Here is a 25,880-nt window from a genome sequence, read left to right as displayed (position 1 = left end):
TATCATAATTGTGTTAGTGGTTAATGGATATATAAATTTGTCAAATGGACAAAAAATGATACATTTTATTGTGTGCAAATTCTTTCCCCAAAGTTGAGTGAAAAAGGAAAGTGAACAAAGAAAAAACATCCAGAGTTATTCTTTACCTGAATTACTTTTAATACATGGGGTTTGCCATTTTTTAGGAACCTAATCTATTAATTTTCTATCCAGGATTACTTACTTCACATTTAAACTATAACACCTGCCTTTGTTATCACAAATATATTGAATTTTATTTTAGAATGAAGACACCTGATGTATCTTTAATGTCACTTAAATAGCTTACTTAGTCTGATTTAAATTTTAAAATCTAATATTCCTAAGGATAGTATGAATTTTCAGATTAAAAAATTATGGCTTATTCATTACTTAAAGAAAAAAAATCACAGTTGTCCTGGTTAGTCAAACATATAACTACATGGTAAAAAACAATCATCACTGTCTCTCCATCTTACCTTCAGCTCACAGTCTTCATTCACAGCTAGGTTACTAGGCTTTAGATCCTAGGAAATAAGTACAGAGAGGACAGGATCAATTTTATGATCCATGGTAAATTCTCTCCTTATAGGTAATGATGAGGATCCAGACATAAAATAATTCATCCAACGATAAACAATCTCCATTCTATATTCAGCATCTAGGCCTAGTTAGCCTTGAAATGGTAAAAACTATACATCTTGTTTCTCTAATCAGTTTAACCTTAGAACAAAGTTGCAAATCAATATTGCAAAGTTGTGCTAGGGCTTCCCCCGTGGCGCCACACTGTGAAGCTGTCTGCAGCCTCTGCAGCACGGGTTTGACTCCCGGCTGGCCAGGGAGAAACCCACATGATGCAGCAAACCTCTCCTGCCTTGCCCACTGCTCCCCTCAGCAGTGTTTTCAGTCATCTGACTGTTTTGCTCCCCACTCTGTCTCTGGTGAATTCTCTCACCCTCTCGAGCCTCTGACTGTACCCCAGTTCTTGTATAAATAAATAAATCTTAAAAAAAAAAAAAAACACCAAAGTTACTAGTTTGTTTAAAATAAATATTTTAATGGCTAAAGCAAGTTTAGATCAGGATCTTGGCTAAATGTCAATCTTCACCCACTACCAGCCCAGTTCCCCCAAATAATTAAGAAAAAAAAAAATCACAATACATACCCTGTGAATTATATCAGCTGAATGTATATACTGTGGGGGGAAAAAAATTTAGTTAAAGGAAAATGTATCTCCAACCTCTCACTGTCATATGATATATTTGATACCCATTTTCATGATCAATAAGAACTATTAGTATTAATAATAGGTTTAGAAATTATAAGTAATTAACAGCAGTCTGTATATTTATCATGATTTCCATATCATTAACTGTTATTCATAGAGCTGGAGTATGAATAAAACAGCTTTCAATCTACTCTCTGGTTTGGCGCTTTGTAGCTCAATAAGAACCCAAAGCTGCTAAATATCAAAGACTTAATTTTAAAATACTGTCTGTCTATTGGCTCTTTCCACAAGTAAATTTACCTCCTGGGGGATTTTTTAACGTGACACAGACATCAGATTATATCAAGAAACTATTAATACTGTTGACATTTAACAGTGAACAGTCCTAACTAAGATATGCACACTTAAGTATCTTTGGGTGGAATTATATGATGACTTGCCTTAGAATAATCCAAGGTTTAAGGAACACATAAGAAATAAGACTGGCCATATGTCGGTAATTATGGTAAACAGAGGGATTAATTATACTATGATTGTATTTGTGATTCTGTGAATGTTTGAATTTTCTATAAGAAAAATTTCTTGAACCCCAAATGGAAGGGAGAGAGGGAGAAGGAGAATTAATCCCTCAAAATTATTACTAATACTATCTGTACCTTGAGACCTCGGAGGATTTGGTAGATAAGGAACTGAACATGGTCATCCGTAAGCTTCTGACATTTCACAATGTTGTTCAGATCTGCCCCCATGAGATGGGTCACCAGATACCTAGAAATTAATGGAGAGTTACATAGTAATCTAGAATCCCCAAGAAAACTCTTATTTTCATAAGACTCTTAAAAGGCTCCCCAGGAAGTATCATAGCGATAGCTAAAAACTTAATTACGTTCAACACCACTATCCCAACTTTACTACCTACCATCTATTTTTCTAAAAATTTTTATACTTGTCCCTATTTAATGTATCATTATCTAGGTTTGGGGACAGGCTAGAAAAAAGATGGAGCTATAATGACATGTTTGTATCAGTTTTCTTAAAAAAAATTATTGCATAAGAAATATACAATATAACTAAATGCATGACCATAATAAAGTATTTTGTATTTTTAAATCTGCCATTACATTTTCACTTCATTATAAACCCTTCAAGTTGTACATTCTAAAATAGGAGTATCCTTACATACTCAAACTATTATTCTCCTCTTACAGAAAATGGATATCATTCATCGGTAAAAGGATATTTGTTCACTGACAATATTCCTGCATCTACTTTAAAGGGAGGAACACATTTTATCTGTAAGCAAGATGAGACATTCAGAACTTCTCCTCACAGGTGTGGTGATGCTTATTAATCCTGTCTTTACATAGTGAGATTAGGGAACTATTATATTCAAGTCCAACAGGTTCACCACAGATATTCTAGACGCGATGCCTTACCCACTCGTATTACTGTATTACACAGCTGTGGGAACCTAAAAACTAGATCAGAACCAAGGAGGCTGAAATTTTAAAACTTAAGTTAGTATTGTACTGTTTAAGAATAGTTACCCATTCCTGAGGTTGAATAATACTATATATCATAGCTGAGTTATAAAGAATGTTGATTTCATTTCACTTTTTTCTTTTTTTTTACAATTTGACAAGAAGAAACCAGGTCAGTATATTTACATTTACCATTACTGTATTATATGAATAAATACACAAACACATGCACGCACACACTCTCTATTTATTACTTTCTTTCCTCAAAGAGAAACTGAATTTTTTTGTGTCCAATTTCCCTGTTCAACTGCTATGGTGAGTTGCCAGTTTCACAAAGATCAATAGGACTTAACCTAGATGTAACCTTAGGTGAGATTTTAGCATTTCATGTTTTTAAAACTTGCACATTGGTATTGCTTTGAGGAAAGAGTAGATTCTGAATATAATTTAAAGAGTAACTTGGAATGTTTTCATAAAGGGAGTTCTGATTTAAGAACCATATCAAGTTACATGTGGCATGGCCAAAGGCATTAGCACTTATTCTGTGCCAAACCATGTCTTATGCACTCTTCCTGACAACTCCAAAAGTAAGTTTCATTAGTATTTTCACCTTGTTGGTGAGGAAACAGAGACAGAAGAAAGGTAAGTACATTATTTGAGTTTAAAAGAGCAGTAATGTCAGGAGTTAAATCCAAAAGTAAGCTCAGAGACCATGATCTTAATCACAGTATACAGTACCTAGGACACAGAATTTAAGTCAAGAGAATGATCTTTCGAAATAAATTTTATAAAAATGTCACAATAACCAAGAAAGCAATATCTCCAGATGGTCTCCTTAACAATTCTCAATACTTAACTATCAAAGGTAATCTTTCATTAATGATAAAGCTGGTTAAATATTCCATCCTAACCATAGTCACTCTGTTTCTTTTAAACCTCAAATTAATACATAATCTGACAAATAGGAAAGTGCTGTGAATAATTGGCTAACATTTTGGAATTAGGACTTCCCCAAGAAGTCCTGTTGCCATATATATAATATCTATTATGACAAATTGCAAGGCAGGTTGCAGAAAAGAGAATCTAATTTGTCTTATAAATGATTGCTTTGCAAATGATTACATTTCACGACATCAGAAGTAAAAGAATTATTTTCTCACCTGTTAAAAATAATTTTAAGGGGAAAAGGTAAACAAAAGAAGCATTGTTCTCTAGGATAATATCTAGAATCTATCTTAACATGTCTTAAAACTAAAAATCCTAATATGTTTGTGCTAGTTCACAAGGCTGTTAAGCAATATTATCAATGCAACCATAGCAATTTCCAGTATAATTACCATGTTTAAGTCATTACCAATGGCTTAAAAATCCTACTTAGTCAGAACACCTCTGACTGCACAGTCTGAGAGAGCTTGCTTTTAGTTAGAATATTCCATCACAGTGCAATTTCCATTAAGCTCTCTCCCCATCAGAGACCACATATCCATTTTATCAATATAATTTCCATAGAGAGTGAGACTGTCAAAATATTACATAAGTATATAAGATTAATCAATCTATAACTACTAAGCATTGCTGTTAGGTTACAATTAAATCAAGTGACAAGTATTCGTGGCAGAAGTGTCTTGCCACATCATTGTATGTTGTTTCCAGGAGGCCCAAAGACCAATCCATGACAACTAATTGTCAAATTCTATCTCATTATTTATCGGTTTCCAAAATAAATAGTAGACAAAAGCATGTATCTCATAAAGCTACTGAATGCTTAAGGAAGACAGAGCAACATTTTAAAGCAATAAACAAAAGAATGGGAGGAAAATGTAGATTAGCACGCTTAAAGTCAATTTCCAAAAGAGCATTAATGGACAGCCACATTAACTTCCATAGTATTTGTTTCTGGAAAGCAAATTTAATTACATTTTAGTAAAGATATGCCCACTACTGTCAATGTATAACACCTCAAATGAATTAATAAAGATTTGAGAACAGTAGGAAAACTATCTTGTTTTCCCATCTTTAAAGAGGAATCAAGTAAATAGGACTTTATTATGCTGAAGGCTGATTTTATGACCTGATAGAAATTTCGTTTTTCACTTTTCTTTGGAAGATGGTGTCCTTTAAATTTAATCAGGTTATAAAAAGCGTAAGTTTCTCAAATGATTTTTAAAATTTTATTTGTTTTATTTTTTCGCAGAAGAACTGGGGTGCAGGCAGTGAGAGGATTCACCAGAGATAGAGCAGAGAGCAGAGAGCAGAGCAGAAGGATTTACTGAAACACACTGCTGAGGGGAGCAGCGGGGAAGACAAGAGAGGTCTGCTGCACCATGCATGAGTCAACACCCTGGCCAGGGATTGAACTCAGCCCATAGAGGTGATAACTCTGAGACTTAAACCCTAGGCCACCACAGAGGTCCTCAAAATGATTCTTGTAGGTGAAAGGTACTATACTAGCAAAAAAGGAGAACTCTGCAATAAGTGTTTTCGGTACTCTAGACAAGTATCCTTCTCTAGATCTTATTTATGAGGCACTTCACGACCCAACAGTCAAGACTCCTTCCCTAATCCCCCCCTCCACTTTCCCCTTTTAAGCATAATAGAATCAGATAGCTGTGTGGGAAAAGTATCTCTTCCATGTCTACAGTGTGGTATCTCTACTACTTCAGCCCTATTTGATAAAGCCAATTACCAAAGGCAAAAACCATATCCATATTTAAACAAAGCATTTAAAAGAATGATAGGATTGATAATTTGTAACCACAAGCCTCTGAAATACACCGGTGATCCTTGGGATTCACTACAGTCTATTCCCAACACAGCAGACCGTGATTCTTTGAAAATAAAATTCAGATCATGTCACTCCTCTGATCAAAAGGTTTTCCATTTTAATTAATAATAAAGACAAGTACCCCTTCAAAGGCCAATAAAGCCCTATGTAATGCAGTGCCCTATACACAATTATCTCTAACTTCATTGTCTACTCTTCCCTGCTCCCAATCAGCTCTACACTGGTACTTTATACTAGCCACAAAGACTTTGTTGTTGCAATTTCCAATACAGCATGGATTCTTCTGCCTCTGGACCTTTGCATTGCCTGTTCCTTCTGCCTGGAATGCTCTTCCCCTGATATGCACCTGTCCAGTGCTTCCACTCCTCAAAATTTACCTTCTCAATGAGGCCGATCCTTGCCACCTCATTTAAAATTTCCCCCCGCCCTTGCACTCCTAATAAGACCAAGCAAGGGTATATCCTACTGATCTTACATGATAAGCAGGCCAAATTATTCTAATATATGGAATACTACCTTTGCCGGTTTATTTCACGACAAACTATTCTCCTCACTTATAGCATAAATTATTGCAAGGATTATTGACAATAAAGGATTTAGATTAGAGGAAGGCATGTATAAATATACAAACTAGAAAAGGAAACACAGTGAGGTGCTAGGGACACAGAGGACAGGCCTCAACTCAGCCTTAGGAAGGAGCTAACTAGGGAAAGATTTCTTTTTCTTTTTCTTATACTTATTTATTTTTTAGTGTAGAAGAACTGGAGTATAGTCCAGAGGTGTGGGGGGTGAGAGGGTTCACCAGAGACAAAGTGGGGAGCAGAACAAGTGGATCCACTGAAATACACTACTAAGGGGAGCAGTAGGCAAGACAGGAGAAGTCTGCTGTGCCATATGTGGCACATATGGCAGGGGATAGAACTCAGGTCATAGAAGTGACAGTGCTGAGACTTAACCTCTAGGCCACCAGGGAGGCCCATAGCCAGGGAAAGATATCTTGAGGGATTCCAACTCTAAGACAGAACTTGAAGCTTCTTTCCCTTTATTAATCAGCTAGTCTCAGAAAATGGGGGCATCTTATTGATCATGTCAGATACTACTGAATGGTATTTTCCTAAAGGATGTATAATCTATCTAGATTTTGTATGTGAGTCTGTGAAGATATCTAAGAAAAGCTTTTACAACTCTCTACCCTCTTATTCAGCAGTCTCTCTGATAAGGAGATGAATTGCAAATATAACTACTAATTCAGTTAGCTTGTTCATCTTCCTCCCAGACTGCTGCTTTTCCTGCATTACAGATCTTGAGCTCTCAGTCTGTTTTCAAGGAATAAAACTATTACTCTTAGTTCAAACAAATGGATTGGATACTTCTTTCAGTAATGGAGGAAAGCATGATTTTCAAGCAGATAATGCTCATTAACTAAATTAGTAAACAACTCTCCCCTGCCACATGCACGTGTGCACACAAAATTAGAATTTACCAATACAATTCGTATCGATGAACAAGAGTCACTGGTAATCTACCTTCATATTCTCCATTCTATCTATACGATTCTCTTTTTCTATACACTTCACACATTTCTTTCTTTGCTTTCACTGTCTGGAATAAATTTCAACCTCTACACTCCATATCTCTGTTTCTTTGGACACAGTTATAACTTTCTTTAGAGTATTTCCTTCACTAGTCTCTCATATTCTCAGGTCACTCAACATCTTATATGTTGTTTAGATATTACAAATTTGACTTGATTCTTTGGTTGTATTAGGTAAGCATTTATGTTCATCTCATTAAGGAGAGCATATGCAGCTGAAAGGCCTCCAGTTTTGACATCTTACATAGAATCTAGCATAGTACATTCCTACGTCACTTAAGGCATTGTGGTTAATGATGGGCAGCATATATGATGGTGGTTCTGAAAGGCTATGCTATCCTAGGTGTGTAGTAGGCTATACCATCTGCTAGGTTTATGTAATATACTCTATGATGTTCACATGACAAAATCACCTAAAGACGCAGTTCTCAGAATGTACCCCTTTAGGTGATGCACGACTGTATTAACTAAGAAGGGCTGATAGGTTTTCAGATAATAATCATAGCCCTGGATCAGATAATAATCATAGCCCTAGATTTAGAGCTAATAGATCTAGGATATATATAATTTGTATGTGTATTGTACAATTCATTTCATTTATTTTTCTTATCTTTAATTTCCTCATCAGAAAATTTCTAAGTTTTCAAGATTCAACAAGGCAGAAAACAAGCTCCCTACTCTAACAGAGCTTATAAGCAAAAAGGAGAAGACAGACAATAACAAATACATGGTATAAAATTTGCTAAGAATAAATTACAGGGTAAGAAGTAAACACTGACAGTGGGGGTAGTATTTTAGTTGTGGTGATAGGGAAATTGAGATTCTGATAAAGAGAACTTTGAGTAGAGTCCTCAAGGATTTGAAGGACCCAGTCATGTGTATATGTGGGGAGAATGTTCCAGGCCAACATCAGAAACCAGTGCCAAGGTCCTACTGAGAATGTGGCTGTCTGTATTCTAGAAAGAACAAAGAGGCCAGAGTGGCTGGAAGGAGAAAGGGAAAGAGTATTACATGAGGTCAGAGTGCACAGTACCAAAACAGGTAGGACCTTTCAGAACTTATTTTATCATTTAAATTGTTCTCTCCCATTAAATGTCTCAACTCAATTTCAGGCATGTTTATTTTATTCATTGTTATAGTTCCCAGAGATTAGTATTGTGCCTAGCATAGGATGGGTATTCAAATATTTACTGAATGAAACCAAGGTTAAAATGGCAAGCTAGAAACTTCCTTTACCTATTCAGTACATTTGGCTCCTCTTATATTGATATAAAATGCTACCCTTACTAGTTTAACAATAATTTTTAGTAAGTGGGAGGCTAGGTGATTATCTGCCCACTGGCTTTCACTAAAATAATGGCTGCTGACTGACCCTGTTGTAGATAATCTGCTGAAACACAGTAGAATTGAAAATCCCACTTCGTTTCCCTCTTAAAGAACTAAGCAGACATAGGAACTCAAGTGTAAAAAACCAGGGATGGGAAGTTGCAAAATAGAGGAAACAATGGCAGAAAATAGTAGGGAGAGATTATTTTCATTAGCCCCATGACAATTCAGTCTTCCTGAGATTTGAGGAAGAGTTCCTACTAAAAGTCTAGAACTCTTGCCCACTAAGCTTGATCAGAAAACCACCAGAGTTTAAAAATGGCAATAATGCAATAGCACAAAGTTGCAGCTTACTCAAGGAGTTAGGTTCTGACACTGAGTATTTAAAGTTTTTGGATTTCTATTTTGTGTGTGTGTGTGTGTGTGTGTGTGTGTGTGTGAAGAAATTAAATTTTTTTTATATCTAGCTTTATTTTATTTTGTTATCTTTTATTTATTTTTTTTTTTAACATCGTTGTTCATTTTTAAACAATATTTGCTTCCCCCATCCACTCAGGTGTTGTCCCCATGGAATTTCCTTCCCCAAGGCACTCATGCACCATCACCTCAGTCCCCTGTGTTCCTCCCTCCCTCCCTCTGATCCCTCTCCCTCCTCCTCCCCTGCAGTATGTCTCTGATTTATAATTGTCTATTTTTGCTTTGTTGTGTTTTCTACTGTGATTATTTTTTTACAGTGATGTCTTATTTGGTTCCCCTATATTCCTGCTATAAGTGAGACCATCCGATATTTTTCTTTTTCCTTCTGGATTTCTATTGTTAACTAAATATTTATAGCATGCATACATATGCCACCTCCTACCAAACAGCACCATCAAGAAGTCAATGGAAATGTACATATGATTTCGAATCATTTAGAATATCTAGATATACCTTTACAAAATTGTGCCATCTGAACACATTATACAGCAGTTAAGAACAACTTGGTAGGGGCCTCCCTGGTGGCGCAAGGGGTTAAGACACAACCTATGAAGCTGTCCCACAGCCACTGCAGCATAAGTTCAATCCCCTGCCAGGGAGCTACCCATGTGGTGCAGGAGACCTCTCCTGCCTTGCCCTTTGCTCCCCTCAGCAGTGTATTTCAGTCAATCTGCCTGCTGTGTTCCTCACTCTGTCTCTGGTGAATCCTCTCACACCCCACACCTCTGGTCTGTACCCCAGTTCTTGTATGCATAAATAAATAAATCTTAAAAAAAAAAAAAAAGAACAACTTGGTATATTCATCTTTTAACTCCACATTTTCCAAACACCATCTCCATGGCTCCTAATGTTCCAGCTCACTAGCATTCCTTTCTTAAAGGTACAGTCTCACAAATGATGTATGCAGGATGCCTGCTAACTGAGAAATTAAAATTTTAGTAAAAATCTGAATTGTATGATAAATGAAAAGTACTAATAACTCAGACAAATATATATATAACACATGATTAAAAATCACTGGGAAATGTGAAAATCAAATAGAAGTTTTGTTTTGTTAATTGGCACAGAAACTTCATGTTCAAAATTACTGCCTGTTCTAAACCTGGCAGCATATAGCACCACTCTCACCTTCAGAGTATAATTTGTCTAGAACACTGGGCTTTTGTTTGCTTGAATGGTTTTAGGAAATACAAATAATCTGTTTTACCACAGACCCCACCAATCCCAGCTGTGTAACACTGAGTATCATTCATTTTATTTGTCTGGAAGGAATTTAAAATTGCAAAACCCAAATTATAGGTGAATGTTTTGTTTCTTATGCAAATTCTAAAATGACTTTGGAAAACACTATTAACCATAGTCTGGATAAGTACTGATTTTTTTCAGTGACAGGAAAAACCCTAAGAGTTAAAATTAAACAATGAAACATTTCCCTAAATGCAACTTTAGATTTATTATTCCATTTTCAGATTCTCTGGGATTGAAAACATTTCAGAACTCAACCACCCCAATTTTCATCATTTAAAGGGAAGCTAACTGGGGCCTTGAGGAGCAAAGTGACTAGTATAGGGTCAAACGGTTAATTGGTAACTGGCTACCAAAGTGTTTTCAAACTTATTTCTCCTAACAATATTGTGACTTAATTGAGAAAGACTATTGTTTCTAATTATTCTGACCCTATTCCAATACTCTCCTGAGCAAATATTCACCAAGTAGTACAAAGATTTGCTCTGAAGAGATGAACTCAATTCTTATTTTAACCAGAACCCAACTTATATAATATTACATGTCAATTATATCTCAACAAAACTGGAAATAAAATAGTCAGAACCCAGTTAGAAAGAACAGATTCCTGTTCATGGTATTTGTTGAGTGAATGAAGACATAAATGCAACTTTAATTCAGTGGGTATATTTGTAATTAGTGGATCTTCAAACAGATAAAGAAGTTAAAGATATTACAATGAATGAAACTTAACTTTCCAACAGATGCTAGCCTTAACTAAGGTCTTTTTTACATAGGTTAAAAAAGATTCATAATCTAGTTCCACAATGCTTGATTACACCAAAACATAGTGTTTGATCAGGTTAGCAAATCATCAATTCCTTTGTTAAATAAATTCAATTTAACTATACCTTAATATTTGGGATCTAATTCAGACCTGATACGAATGCTTTACAAAGTAATTAACAAACATACTACTTCAACATTTCTTCCACATTTAAGCAAAATATCAAAAACCATTATTCTTGGGGTAATAAAAGTACATTGTAACATAACAGAGGAAAATGATTTTTCTTTATTCATTTCCCCAAATACATTTAATGTACAATATCAAGAGTGAAGCCTGAGGTCAACTATGGACTCTGAGTCATTATGATGTGTCAATATAGGTTCATCCTTGGTAAAAAATGTACCTTTCCGTTGAGTGATATTGACAATGCAGGAAGCTATGCATGTGTAAGAAGAAGGGCTATATGGGAAATACCTCCCTCTCAATTTTGCTGTCAACCTAAAACCTCTCTAAAAATTAAAATCTTTTAAAAATAAAGGTTGATTATTTTATTAAAAAAAATATCATTCTGCAATATTCTCTTTTCCAAGCAGAGACTACAGCAGGGCTCAACAATGTGTAACACACATGCTGCCTGGGTAGCATCCAGTAAGCTTTGGGATCTTTCACATTATAGGGTCAAGTAGGGCCACAAAAAGCACTGCTGTTCTTTATTATTGCCTATTTTATCCTTTGCTTGTTTCTTAAAATTTCATCAGCAGAATCAAAGTTAATGTGGGTGGGAATCTTGTGCTTGGACCAGATTCTCCTCTTTCATCTTCTGTTCTTAGTCATACCATGTTCCAATTAAATTTAAATGGTGAGAAAATGTTTTGCTATTTTTCTTCCTTCTCTTCCATTTCTTTTTCAGTTCCTTCCCCACCCCTCACTTTATTTTTAAAATTTTTTTAAAGATTCATTTATTTATACATACAAGAACTGGGGTACAGGCCAGAGGTGTGGGGGGTGAGAGGATTCACCAGAGACAGAGTGGGGAACAAAACAGGCAGATCAACTGAAATACACTGCTGAGGGGAGCAGAAGGTGAGGCGCACCATGTGGGTAGCTCCCTGGCCAGGGATCAAACTCATGCTGCAGAGGCTGCAGACAGCTTTATAGTGCTGCGTCTTAACCCCTTGCGCCACAGGGAGGCCCCATCCCTCACTTTAGACAGAATATACAAGCGCAAACATATATTCCTACTCATGGAGCAAAAGGTATTTAGACTCAGCTAGGATAAGGGTAGGAGAAACTGAACTCAGGTTAAGTTAAGGGTGGGGAGAAACCGTCTCCACCGGGAACAACAGAAAGTAAAGGTTATTGACAAGCATCTATGTTCTAGAAGTCTGGCCAACTTTTACAATAGTCACTTTTTCCAATGAGGAATGCCAAAATTTCAACAGGACAAAATGTATAACTAAATTGAAGGCTTTCCCTCCCTCTCATACAGTATTTATGTATCTGGTACTTATTCCCATTCTCTCTCATACAGTATATATGTATACAGTATACATTATATATGTGAATCAGGAATTGAGAGAGGGGTGTGATGATTCAGGTACTGGAAAAACTTCAGTAGAGAGTTTACACAATGCACAAGAGCACGTGCTGGATTCTGTCTTACACCCACACATGTGCAACCTAGGGATGCAATGGTATTAATGTCCCATAGAACAACACTCACCCATGGGGTCAGAAGCCAGTGAGTAAATGGCTCTCCATCTGAGGTGCATTCTGTATAGGTGCATTCTGTATAGCTTTTCAGAAGACCCTGGCAGATTTCAGTCCCACAGGCCACAGTGGTGACTGACTTAATATATCTTTACAGTAGCTTTCTCTGCTTCCTTTACCATTTTCCTTAGACCCATACTACTAGTTCCTGAAAACTGCAGGCTCTACTTTCCCAGGGGATCACAAGCTAGAATAATAGAGATGGTCACGCACTGGGAGAATCAGCACTATTCATTAACTTTCTCAACATGCGAAGCCTGCCCTTTGGGCTAGTGCAGAAATCAATACTTCAAGGATGTGCATGCAGTTATAGTACCATTTCCTAAACACAAGTTGGATAAGAGAGCAAATGGCCTATATGAAGCCAGGACTGTGTTACATTTCTTGATGTAAATGTAATGATGTAAAGATGTCCCTTTAAAAGCTGGGATAGGGGCCTCCCTGGTGGCACAAGGGGTTAAGCACAACACTGAAGCTATCTGCAGCCTCTGCAGCATGAGTTCGATCCCTGGCTGGCCAGGGAGCTACCCACATGGTGCAGCAGACCTCTCCCGACTCGCCCACTGCTCCTCTCAGCAGTGTATTTCAGTCAGTCTGCCTGTTCTGCTCCCACGTCTGTCTCTGGTGAATCTTCTCACCCCCCACACCTCTGGCCCGTACCCCAGTTCTTGTATGCATAAATAAATAAATCTTTAAAAACAAAAAAAGCTGGGATAGGTTATTTGAGAACAAAAATCATAGTCAAAACTTCCTATATTCATCTCCATTGAACTCTTCTAAATACTAACCACTGACTCTCCAAACAGGCAAAACGTGCCTGAAATGATAAAAGCACTAATCTATACCACCCATAATATACATCATCTGCTATTTAGTCCCATCCTCTGGAACAGTTAGTTGATAGAAATAAAGAATCCTTGAAGTCCATGTATTGCTAAATGGTTTAGGAATAGAAATGGGCTGCTAATTTTCATCCTCTAACTGAGAGAAAGAGAAACACAAAGATACACTTACACATCATTGAATTCCTCCAGAGATCTTGCAGGTGTAAAAACATCCAACAGACCAATCACCTATAAGAAAACATAAAAATCAAACTCAGTAAATGGTGAATTTACTACAATACCTATCAGGTTTTAATCATCTTAATAGGAACTAATTTCAGTGAAATAACAGCATAATATCATATGCTTAATAAGCCCAAATTATTTTCTATTGAAAATACAGTTTTTTTCCCTTGTTAACATTAGTTCTTATAATAACCTATTTTACTATTAAAAATCTTAATCTCTTTAGAATTTGGCCACATAGAGTTACTAATTAATCAGTGGGCAAAAATATTTAGGGTTCTTATACATGTGCACTAAAAGCACTAATAGTCTAGATAGTTAATACAAAGAAAAAAATCACACTTCTACAACAGATATTACAGTATCATTTTTATTTTTTAGATGTATTATTCCATGAAATTTTTTACTTTTATAGTCTTCAGAACTGATTTTTTAAGTTAAAAAATTCAGTATATTATTGACATTATTCTTATAATATTCTGAATGTGAAGATGCTTTTCTCAATTATTACCAAGTATTTAGATCAAACTATTTAAAATGAAAAAGAAAAAATCTATTTTTATATAAGGATAAAGCAAAGAGCTACATAGTAATCCGTGTTCTTTGAGAGTTTTCTGGTCATGGATTAACACTGATTTCCCACCCATGCCCCACCCCATCCCCCAGCCCCTCTTAACTGAGACCATTTGTTTCTACAAAATTAAACAAAAGACAAACACGAAATATTATAATTCATTTGTAAAATCCCCAGCCAGATTTAAAAGTATCTGGCTAAATGGAAAAAACAGATGTACAAGTGTGGCCATGCCAGCCAGCTGCTCTAACCAATCAGGTCACACAGCTAAAAGGAAGATACAACAATACTCAAAACTCATCATGTGAAAGATACTTAGAATATCACTCTATTCATCCGACTTTTAAAAGCAATTTCAATTATACAGTCTGAACCCAAAAGGAAAACAAATAAACAAAACATCTCAGAATTCAAGAATAGTTTTTCATGTCTTTGCAATTTATTCCAGAGGAAAGGTACAGATTTATTCATCAGATCCTTACACAGACAAATGTATACAAGTAAATCACTGAAATATTTCCTTTCATTTTTCTGATGCATATAATTTGAGGTTATGCTTTGCCTTGTCACATAATATATAATGACTACTCTCAAGTGCTTAAGTATTTATTTTTCAATAATAAAATTTATCATTTGTATACCATAATTTAACCAATTTCCTGTATTTGGATATTTAAGGAATACTGCAAGTATTTTTTTGCATGTGTTGTATTTTCTTTCAGAAAATAAATTTCAAGAAATAAATTTTAATAATAAAGTAAGTATAGAATCAAAGGGCACCCATATAATTAAGGATTTTAATACTGTCCAATTGTCCTCCATAATGTGAGTTCAACTTATACTCTCACCAGTAATATATTCGTGACCTTATCACACCTCTGAGTAGTGCTTTAAATTTAAGTCAAATAGTTTTCTTTCTACTTCCTGATCTAAACCATGGATTAACACTTTTCATTAGTTTCATATATATCTGGCTTAACACCTCTGATGCTTGATTACTCTCCTCTACACCCATTTGTACTTTAGGTAGCTGAGAACTACATGCTAATTTTATTCACCCATCACCATATTTTTTAATCACTGATTATTTGAGAACCCCTAACTCCTAAATATTCAATAAGAAATGTTGAAAACAGGGCCTCCCCTGGTGGCGCAGGTGTTGAGCATCGCACTGTGAGGCTGTCCGAAGCCTCTGCAGTGCCGGTTGGATCCCCGCCTGCCAGTGAGAATCCCACATGGTGCAACAGACCTCTCCTGTCTCGCACACTGCTCCCCTCAGCAGTGTATTTCGTCAGTCTGCCTGCTCTGCTCCCCGCTCTGTCTCTGATGAATCCTCTCACCCTCCCGCACATCTGGCCTGTACCCCGGATCTTGTATAAATAAATAAATTTTAAAAAAAAAGAAAGGTTGAAAACAACAGGTATTTTGGAATCAAACTGCTGTATATATGAACATCACAATCAGTTTGATTTCTAGGATCCCTGAGCTTTTATATCTCTTTAATTACAGTAACACCAACACATGGAATATAGCAGTTCAATTAATATTTGTTATAAATAAAAGAAATATCTTCTCTGAGCCTCATTTTCTTCATACGAAAGACACAGAGATGATATTGTTTCTTTTCATAGGATTGTAGGGAATATTAAGTAGACAATGAATCTAAAGGTACCAAATGCAAAGGACTGACAAAAATAATCTTTATAAACCTTAGAGGTTTATAAAGAATTATAAAATATATATCACAGAAACAATATTATTTGAAGTAGTTACTTCCAAATACTTCAACAGTATTTTAAGTAGTTACTTCCAATAACAAAATAAAGTTAAACTAAATTATTCAAATGATTAAAACCTGGCTACAAGAAGCACAATGAACACATTTGGGGGAGAGAAAAAAAGAGCAAAGCATATTAGTATATATCCTACCAAATTTTAATTTTCTTAAAAGAAATACATTTTATGAAATTAAAACTACCCATATTACATTAAAGTATTTTCAATTTTTTGTGTGATTTTACAAAACATCCCTTTTCCATTAATTATATTTATGTTGTAGTACTAACCACCAGGAAAACAGTATAAAACAAGTTTCCCAGCATTAAAATAGAGCTAGGGAATATTTTAATCCATTTACTTCTCAGTTCTTAAATGGAAATTTTCTTTTAATTCAGGTCATATTTTAGCCTATATCTTTACTCCTTCTGCCATTACATGATTTTAGACACCTAAAAGTAACCTAAGAATTAAATCTTTAGAAAAGACATTGACAGTAAAATACATATACTCAGCAAATGTCTTTGATGACTGCCCTACAATGGTCCAAAAACTAACAGAAGTAATACATTTTTATTAAATTAGTACACCAGGGACCTCCCTGGTGGCATAAGGGGTTAAGCACAGCACTGTGAAGCTATCCACAGCCACTGCAGCACAAGTACGATCCCCAGCCAGGGAGATGGCGCAGCAGATCTCTCCTGGCTCACCCACTGCTCCCCTCAGCAATGTATTTCAGTCAATATGCCTGTTCTGCTCCCCACTCTCCTCTGGCCTGCACCCCAGTTCTTGTATGCAAAATCAAAGAACAACATCTAATTGATTTACCATTAGCACATCAAACAACCATTTGGTCTACCAAATAAAATTAATGAAAGATTGCTTCCATTATTTTAAACTTCAAAATATTACTGGATAATATGCAGCACCTACCCAGGCAGCAAAAGAATGCCACCTGTGAGCTGCTTCCTGTTATCTTTCCTTAGAGTAGGTGTTCATGAGACAAAAGTGACAAGTTCAATCAGGAATAGCCCAGTTAACCTTGTTCAGAGAATAACTTCACAGTCACTGAAGATATCCCTTAGCTCCTGGAACCCATCAGATAAATGTGTATCTACCACTAATTATCACTAACAAAAGAAGTAATTTAAGATAAATTATGGGTTGTGGGTCAGAAACAATTCTGTGTGTCAAAGATCACTCATGCACTCTGGCACCTGTAACTTTTATTTGTAAACTATACTTAAAATTTTAAGAGTTTTAAGCTGTTATATATACAACAAAGGATGCACAATAATGTATATATAGCATATACAATATATACAAAGTATATACAATAAACAATATACAATATAGTGTAGCGCTGGTAATATCTTAGAAGGTTTGGTAATATCTTTGAAGGTTAGGTAAAAATTGGACAGGGCTTAAAACAGTGGATTTTAAAAAAAATAAAGAGGAAGTCTTGATTCCTTTTTGGGAAAAGTTACTTTTACAATGTAATCACCTGACAGTAGTTGTAGAAAAGACTAAAATTCATGAATTCTCTACACTGAGTCTAAGACGTTTGGCCTCTTCCCATTTCTCTTTCAAACATTTGTCAACATAATAGAGAACTATAAAACATTCAGCCATGTGCCTTCTTTTGTTCAAACAATAAATCACCAATACGTAATTATAGGTAACAGTCTATACTGATATGGCAAACATCTTACTATTAAAAAGATAGACTGCCGGCAGCTCTCCTGCACACTATGTAGGTGCCTCTCTTTCTCTTTTGCCTTTCCTAATAAACCCATTATTTTAAAATATCAAATAAAGTAAAATGAAAGATACTACATTAAGTAAACTACTTATAATACAACATATATATTAAAATTCTGTTTAATGGTGTCTGTCCTCTTTTTTTTTAGAGTCTAGTAGCCTTTCCTAAATTAGAACAATTGTATCCCATCACTGTTGTCTCTTTATTCCTACAAATACAGAATGGCCCAAATGAAACCAGCCAGCTATATAATAATGTTAACATCAGAAAAGATACATTTCAAAGTATTTCAGAAAATTAACACATAAAAAACTAGCTGTTTATATTCGCTATAAAAATCACTGAATGGATTCAGATAACCCAAAATAATTTTTGCCCCAAACACTGGCTTAAATTTTCTATGAAGAAAAGCAAAACAATAAAGTATAGCACTGACACTGTTTTAAACTAGATGTTCTTACATTAGCATAGGCAACACCAGAGGGATCCCAGGGCTTCCTGGAGGTGCTTTGGGGTTCCATAGATTTTTGGCTTGTATTCCATTTTCAAAGTATTCTTTTTATTAAAAAAGCTATGACAATGTCTCTGTCACATTTATTAATGTGAAATGAAACTTAACTGTGTTAAGAATCAAGTGTAAATGCATAAATTAAGCTGCCAGGTTACCTTGATTGTAGACCTTGGAATAAAGCTCCTCCTGCCAGCTTTATCCACACATCTCAACTTCTTGTAAGCATGTCACTGATTAGGAAGACTACAGTTTTGCACTAAGCTTTTTAAAAATAAAGCACAAAAATATAGAAGCTGCATCTATTATTCCATAATCCATTCTAAATTTTAGTCTTAATGCCCTCAAATTTAAAAGAAATTGAAATAAATGTATGCTAATAAAGACGTTTCTGTGATTTTTTTTTTCCTTACCCTGGAGAAGGTTCAATCTTCAAAACAGAAAAAGTGTGAGTAGACAAGTAAAAAACTTACAGATTTTGAATTTTTTTCTACACAGTAATATCACAGTAAAAGTCAATAGAGCTAAATGACTCTAAGGTCTCTATGCCCATTGTTTTACTATGCTAAAATTTTATAGTTCCTTTCAAACAGCAATCAGAATTTTTTAATTGATTTTGAAATTCAGGAAAATAACTGTCTTCTGTCAATTGTTTCCTCACTTCCAGTTAATATTCTAATTACATCCATTTAGTTATCATATTAGAATCCTTAAGCACTCCTTTGTAGGATGGCATAGCCCTTAAATACCCCAATTGATAGAAAAGTTTTATCTAACTTAAACAATGCTTTTGTCATATTAAAATACCTAAATCTGGGCCTCCCAGGTGGCACATTGGTTGAGCGCTGGGTTGAAGCTGCCCGCAGCCTCTGCAGCGCCGGTTTGATCCCCGGCCACCAGGCAAGGGTCCCACATGGCGCACAGACCTCTCCTGCCACGCCCGCTGCTCCCCTCAGCAGTGTACTTTGTCAGTCTGCCTGTTCTGCATTCCGTCTGTCTCTGGTGAATCCTCTCACCCTCCCACGCTTCTGACTGTACCCAGTGCTTGTATAAATATATAAATCTTAAAAAAAAAATAAATAAAATACCTAAATCTAAAAAGGCTATCTTTTGAAGATCAGAAAGAAAAACAATAAAATTATGCATAAAACAGCCATCTTCAATAGGACTTTCAATGAGATGAAGGCACCCTTCCTCAAACTTTTCCAAGAAACCCATAATAACAAAAATAGCCACGATCTTCCATGTATTGATAAGCCTCAACCAAGTGAGATAAAGAACACAAAATCTTTTGTTAATGATTTCTTAAAAACTCTTGTGAATTTTGTATTCCACTTCATAATATATTCTTTTTCATTTAAGCCTATTTTAAAACATTTTCCTGGTAAAAATTTTTGAATTAAACTAGATTCTCCAGAAAGACGGAACAATTACATGCCAAGGCTGAGGCCACTAACCCCCCAGCACAAGAAGCTGGTGAAGGTATGATGCACTTTTACTGTATTTCCACTTACAGTAATTAAAACACAATTTTTCTCAGACTGTTCAAGAGCAGATAGTATTTTTCATTGAATGAATAACTTACATTTTCATGTTTCATATGTTTCAGCAATCGCAGCTCTCTGTAGGTCCTTTTGGCATGAATAATGGATTGAAATGGTCTGGATAGCTTCTTGACTGCCACACGTAACCCAGTTTTTGTGTCAAAAGCAGCACTGAAGGGGGGAAAAAAAGAAAAAAAACATAAAAAGCCTATTATTAAAAGTGCTCTAAATACTTTAAAATTAGTACTTACAAGGCTACTTCATTCCCAAATTAAATGGGTCTCTAATAAAACACCACAAAAAGTAGAAAGATAAATAAATTGACCTATAATCCCAGTATCTAAAGAAAGCTTTTATTATTTTTGGTATTTCTTTCTAGTCTTTTCATGCATCTAAATCAGGTGTCAGCAAACGTTTCCCATGAAGGGCCACAGAGTAAATTATCTTAGAATTTGTGACGCTTAGGGTCCCTGTTGCAATTACTCATCTTGGTGACTAGCTACTTATAAAGCAGCCAGATAATAAATTGTTTAAATGGCTGTGACTCTGTGCCTGTTTTGACGACCACCTGATCTAGATAAGCCTACAGACTGGTATACAAGAGCTGAATACTGTCTGTCTTCTCTGCCTCTGCTTTACGGTCACTTTGCGCTGCCTTGGAAATCAGTAAATTTTCAGGACAATGAGTTGACACGAAAATTCCCTAAGCACCTACAAAGTATTTGGCACATTTCAGACACTGAGATGTAGTAGGGAAAAGTCAACAAATGCCTACCCTCAGCGGACAGGGGATAATGGGAAGAGCAGAATAAAATAATTTCAAACAGTGATAAATGCTATGACTAAATGAAACAGAGCAATGGGTTGAAGGGTGACAGAGAGCCAATGGAGTTACACTATTTTTGCTAGGATAACTGAGGAAGTAAATGTGAGCTGAGACAACTGAATTTTGAGAAAATAGCAATCGTGTAAAGATACAGGGACAAAGCTTCACACAGAGGAAAAAAATGATATTAACATTTGTTGAGTCTTTACTGCCTACCACGAACTGTTCAATGCCTAGTCCATTAATTTTTTTAATTAACTCTTTTAATCCTCCAACACATGTAGGAAGTAATATTATCACCCTCCCCCCACTTACAAACAAGGTAAATGGAACACAGAGGGGTTAGATAACCTGCCCACCATTATAAAGCTACAAGGTGGCACAGCAGGGAGTCTTGATCCAAAGTTCAATGTTGGTAACTACTCTGTTAAACTGCTGCTTAGGAAAGCAAATGCAAATAAAGGAAAAAAGAAGCAAAGGTTAACAAAAATATATGGCATACTGGAGCACAGGGAGCTAGGGGAGAATGGAAAAGAATGTCAGAGAGTAGGGGAGGCTGGATCATGTAGGAAATTTACAGCAAGAAACAACATGTATTTTATTTTATTTTTTTAATAATAAATTTTATTTTTATATTCCCCATACAATTGCAGCCCCCCCATTCTGACCCCAATCCCTCCCCTCCCACCCCCGCCCCCCTAAAAGTGTCTCTGGTTCGTAGTTTTTTGTTGATTTTGATTTTCACTTTCTTATAGTTATTCGTTTTCCTGGTCCCTTATTTAAGTTTTCTAGATTCCTGCTATGAGTGAGACCATCCGGTATTTTTCTTTTTCTTTTTGGCTTATTTCGCTGAGCATGATCCCTTCCAGTGCCATCCATGTTGCTGCAAATTGCATGTGTTTATCTTTTTTGAATGCTGAGTAATATTCCATGGTATATATGTACCACATCTTCTTGATCCAGTCATCTATTTTTGGGCATTTGGGTTGTTTCCAAAGCTTAGCTATTGTAAACAGTGCTGCTATAAACATAGGGGTGCAGGTGTTCTTTGGAATTGATGTTTCTGTGTCCTTTGGGTAAATACCTAGGAGTGGAATTGCTGGATCATATGGAAGCTCTATGTTTAGTAGGTCCAGAAATCTCCACACAGCTCTCCACAGTGGTTGGACCAGTTTGCACTCCCACCAACAGTGCAGAAGAGTTCCTTTTTCTCCACACCCTCGCCAACATTTGTTGTTGCTAGTTTTTTTAATATGTGCCATTCTCACTGGTGTAAGATGGTATCTCATGGTAGTTTTGATTTGCATTACAACATGTATTTTAATTCTTTATTTAGAGACTGGGAGTGATTCCATCAAGCCTCATTCCCCTATTTATCTCAGTCTCTAATGGGAATCCAGGACTTTCGGATAATCCGTTATCACCAAATTCTCTTGCACATGATTCTCTTTAGTCCACATTTCCCCTTCCTTTCATTCTCAAATCCTTACATCATGTCATTGCTCTTCAATTCCCAATTTTGATAAACTCTTGTAAATCTTCCATCTCTTTTCTAAACTTCCCTTTATCACTCTGCTTTAATCAACACTACTTCTCCTAGCTCCCTGACATTAGTAGGGCAAGCTCTCATATCCCGGGTATCTTAAGATTTGAATTGGGGTCAGTGTCCTTCTAGCCAATCATTACCACTGGCAGATCATAAACCTTTGTTTTACATAAGCCCCTGCTCATGATCATCTCTCCTTCTCTGATGTTGTCATCCACTGACCTGGAATTTTCCATCACTTACTGAAACGCTAGCTCCTATTTCTCCACTCCCAACTTCTGTCATCACTCTTGGCAACTTAAACATCCAGGTGGAGGGCAGATCCAACATCCTGGCCTTTCGGTTTCCTGACCTCTACAGGAAACTCCACCTCATCCAGCCACCCCCATGGCCTTACCCTAGACCTCTATCGCCACCCCAAAACTGTCCTGCCTACAAAATTTTGAATATAACAACATGTGTTTCCCATTATAAACCTCCCACCCCTTTCAGTTTACTTCTAATTTTACTTGTGCCCTGGCTACAATTCATGGAGCTCACCATCCTTGCTTGTTTCTTCAGCCCTTTCCCCTCTTCATTTCCTTTCTTGCCTGGCTTCAACTACAGGCTCCCTTGAGCCTCGTTCTCTCTCTGATGTACTGATCTACATAAAGTCTAACTTTGGGTGATCTCAACTATTTAATTCTCCTTGTCTAAAACTAAGAATGGTGGTTGAAGAAAAAAAGATGCACGGTCACTTCGATTGGTTTCATTTCTGACCTTACCCACAAAAAGGCTCTCAATACTGTCACCTTTTTACTAGTCAGTTCATTCCCCTACTCAAAGTCACCATTTGATTCTCTCCTCCAACCTCCTCTCAGCAGGTGGTCTTCTTATCTTCACTGAGAAAACAGAAACCATCAAAGGGGAACTGCATTTACCTACTACTAAATCTACAAACCCATCTGCAGTTGAAACCATCTTCTCTGCTTTCTCTGCTATAGTTAGGACACATGCCCTTTCTTACAAAAAATCCAAGACCCCAATACTTGGTTTGAAACCATCCTCCTTCATCTTTTCAAAATCTTTACTCCTTCTTCTCTTTCTGTCTCGCCCTATCAACTGACTCATTCTCATTAGCATAAATATGCTCTAGCTATTTCTCATCCTCAACAAATGAAAAAAAAAAAAATGCTCTAGCTATTTCTCATCCTCAACAAATGAAAGCTCCCCACAGTTAAAATTCTCCAGTGATTCTCTAAGTACGGTTTCTAGACCAAGTTGCTTCACTATCACCTGGGAATCTATAGGAAATGCAAATTCTCAGTGCCTATGATTCAGTCCTACTGAATCAGAGACTCTGACTCCACACTCAAGTTTGAGAACCACTAGTCTATACCTCTGCTACCCCATGGTCCAGCAGCACTGGCATTCTCTGGGAATTCTTCAGAAATACAGAGGCTTGGCCCTTAGAATAGAACTTACATTTTGACAAGATCTCCCAGTAATTCATATACATCTTAAGATCTGAGAAGCACAACTCATTTCCTCAACTCCTGTTCTTTCCTCAATCATTTCACTCCTCTTCTGGGGGTCATTAATGACTTCTGTAACCAAATCCAAAGGTCACTTTTATGGCCTGGCAATTGACATGATTAACCACTTCCCCTTTCTCGAAAACACTATCCATCCTGGAGTCCATACAGCACATTCTGCTGGCTCTCTGTGACATCTACGTGCTGCTCCTTTCCTGTCTGTATCGTATATGGTTCCTCTACTGCAAATCTGTATGTCGGAGATCTTCAGGGCATGCTACTGGGTCTTTTCTTCTCTCTCCCACATGCTGCTTCTATATGATCTCACCTCTATCTATGGTTTTAAATTAAATGCCATTATCAATGTCTCTTGCTGAAATCTCTTTTCAATGCCTATCTGACATCTCCATGTGAAAAACACATAAGCACTTTAAACTTAGGAAGTTCAAAATGCCAAAACTTTCTGTCTCCTTGTCTCAATAAATAGACCATCCAGTTACTAGAGCCAGACATTTGTAGTAACTATTACTGTATGACAAATTTGTCCTACCTCATCATACTGGCCTTCTCCCTTTCGACTTCTGCCTCCCCATCCAAATCTGTCATCGAGCCTTACAGTTTACATATACAAAATACATTTCTAATTCAACTTCATTTCACTGCTACCATACTGGTCCAAGGCATCCTTACCACCAGCCTGCCTTCTTATACTGGTCTCCTGTTTCCTGTCTTGTTTCCTTCTAATATAGTCCCCACAAGCAATCACAGAATCTTTTTAAAATAAAAGTTAAATCACATTACTCCCCTATTTCAAATCCCTCAAAGAATCTCCTTGGCATGTAAAATAAAAAGCAGTTTTTCTATCATAGCCTACAAAGTTCAGGTGATCTGACCACAAATGACCAATCTATCTATCAGAGGGACAATGAAGAGCTAACTCTGAGCCAGTGGATGATGTCCCGAAAGGATTCCCCACCATCTCCACAACTATGAGACCTCAGATGCCATAGACTACAACTCCCAGATGCCATGAACCTGACTTCCCAAATGGGGTGAGGAGCCCTGCTGGGAACAAAGGCAGAGTCAAGTGGCCAGGTGGATCTTTAAAACACCGAAGGCAGGTGGGCCTCACCTCTTGCTTTTTCAGCTCCAACTTTGCACCCAGTTACTGCTGGTAAGGTAGGTGGTATCTAGGTAATTCTCCCTCTTCTAACTCCCCTTGTAAATAAACCTTTATAAAATTTCTGCATGTCTGCTTTTGGGCCTTGTCATGAGTTCTTAAGCACGAGGGAAAGGGCTCACAAACTAGGGCACCCCTTTTTAATTTCTGGGGTTGACTACTAATAGTTGGTGTCCAACATGGGGTGATTACCACAGTTGTTGACCAGCCCAAAGGACTCTTTCTTGCACTGGCCATGGTAAGCCACGCTGTGAGCAAGTTACAGTTGCAGGAGTGTGTGGTGGGATTTCTCTGTTGCTAATTTGTTATTTTTGTTTTTTAACTTTTTCTCTGTTGTTATTTTAGAGGAGCTTGGTTTTACTTCAGTAAAGCTCTCTGTGTATATGTTTTGATGTAGACCTGGGTTCAACCTTTAGTGTAGGCAGTTTTTGTTTTGCTTTTCTCTTAAGTTTAGTCTGGGTGATGTGGCAAAATCTGTTGTTTGGAAGCTGGTTTTGGTTTTACACGAGGTCTTGTGGAAACACACATGAGGCTTGTTTTCAACCTCTGGCTTAGGACTTTTTATTCTGGGTGGCTTCTCAGGGGTGTGTGTACGCTTGCAACACTTTTGTTTCGGGTTTGAGAGGTGAGAGTCCATGTGGTCAAATTCTAGCTGACTTGAGCAAGTTCAGTTGTAAGTCAATGCAGAAGAAGCTTTTTTTTTTCTTTTCCTGTAACACTGCTTGGGCTGCATATGCACTAGAGTCAGGATAATGGCCTATTGATAGCTCTTTGAACTATTTATTATTTTGCAATTGGAGGGATTTTGCAAAAGATCAAAAGATGAGCTGCCATATACACATGCCTTTATGCCCCTGCATAAGTAAGGCAGAGGCCTGTCATATGGC

General features: G+C 36.7%; 1 protein-coding gene across 2 annotated transcripts in view; it reads right to left on the bottom strand.

The window, feature by feature from the left end:
* The window catches only part of MAPK14 (mitogen-activated protein kinase 14), a 76,748-nt gene that overhangs the window by 21,728 nt on the left and 29,140 nt on the right, over positions 1-25,880 (bottom strand). For both annotated transcript variants that reach the window (XM_037519590.2, XM_037519591.2), the window contains exons 2-6: positions 19,969-20,098; positions 13,708-13,766; positions 1,903-2,014; positions 1,184-1,213; positions 498-545 (exon numbers count right to left, since the gene is read on the bottom strand). In XM_037519590.2, coding sequence (XP_037375487.1) covers positions 498-545; positions 1,184-1,213; positions 1,903-2,014; positions 13,708-13,766; positions 19,969-20,098 — 379 coding nt within the window. The remainder of the gene's footprint in view (positions 1-497; positions 546-1,183; positions 1,214-1,902; positions 2,015-13,707; positions 13,767-19,968; positions 20,099-25,880) is intronic.

The sequence above is a fragment of the Talpa occidentalis genome, unplaced genomic scaffold (assembly GCF_014898055.3).
Source record: "Talpa occidentalis isolate TD23 unplaced genomic scaffold, MPIMG_talOcc4v2.1 talOcc4.2, whole genome shotgun sequence".
Lineage (NCBI taxonomy): Eukaryota > Metazoa > Chordata > Mammalia > Eulipotyphla > Talpidae > Talpa > Talpa occidentalis.
Note: the sequence above shows the minus strand (reverse complement) of the source record. Positions and strands in the feature narration are given on the sequence as shown.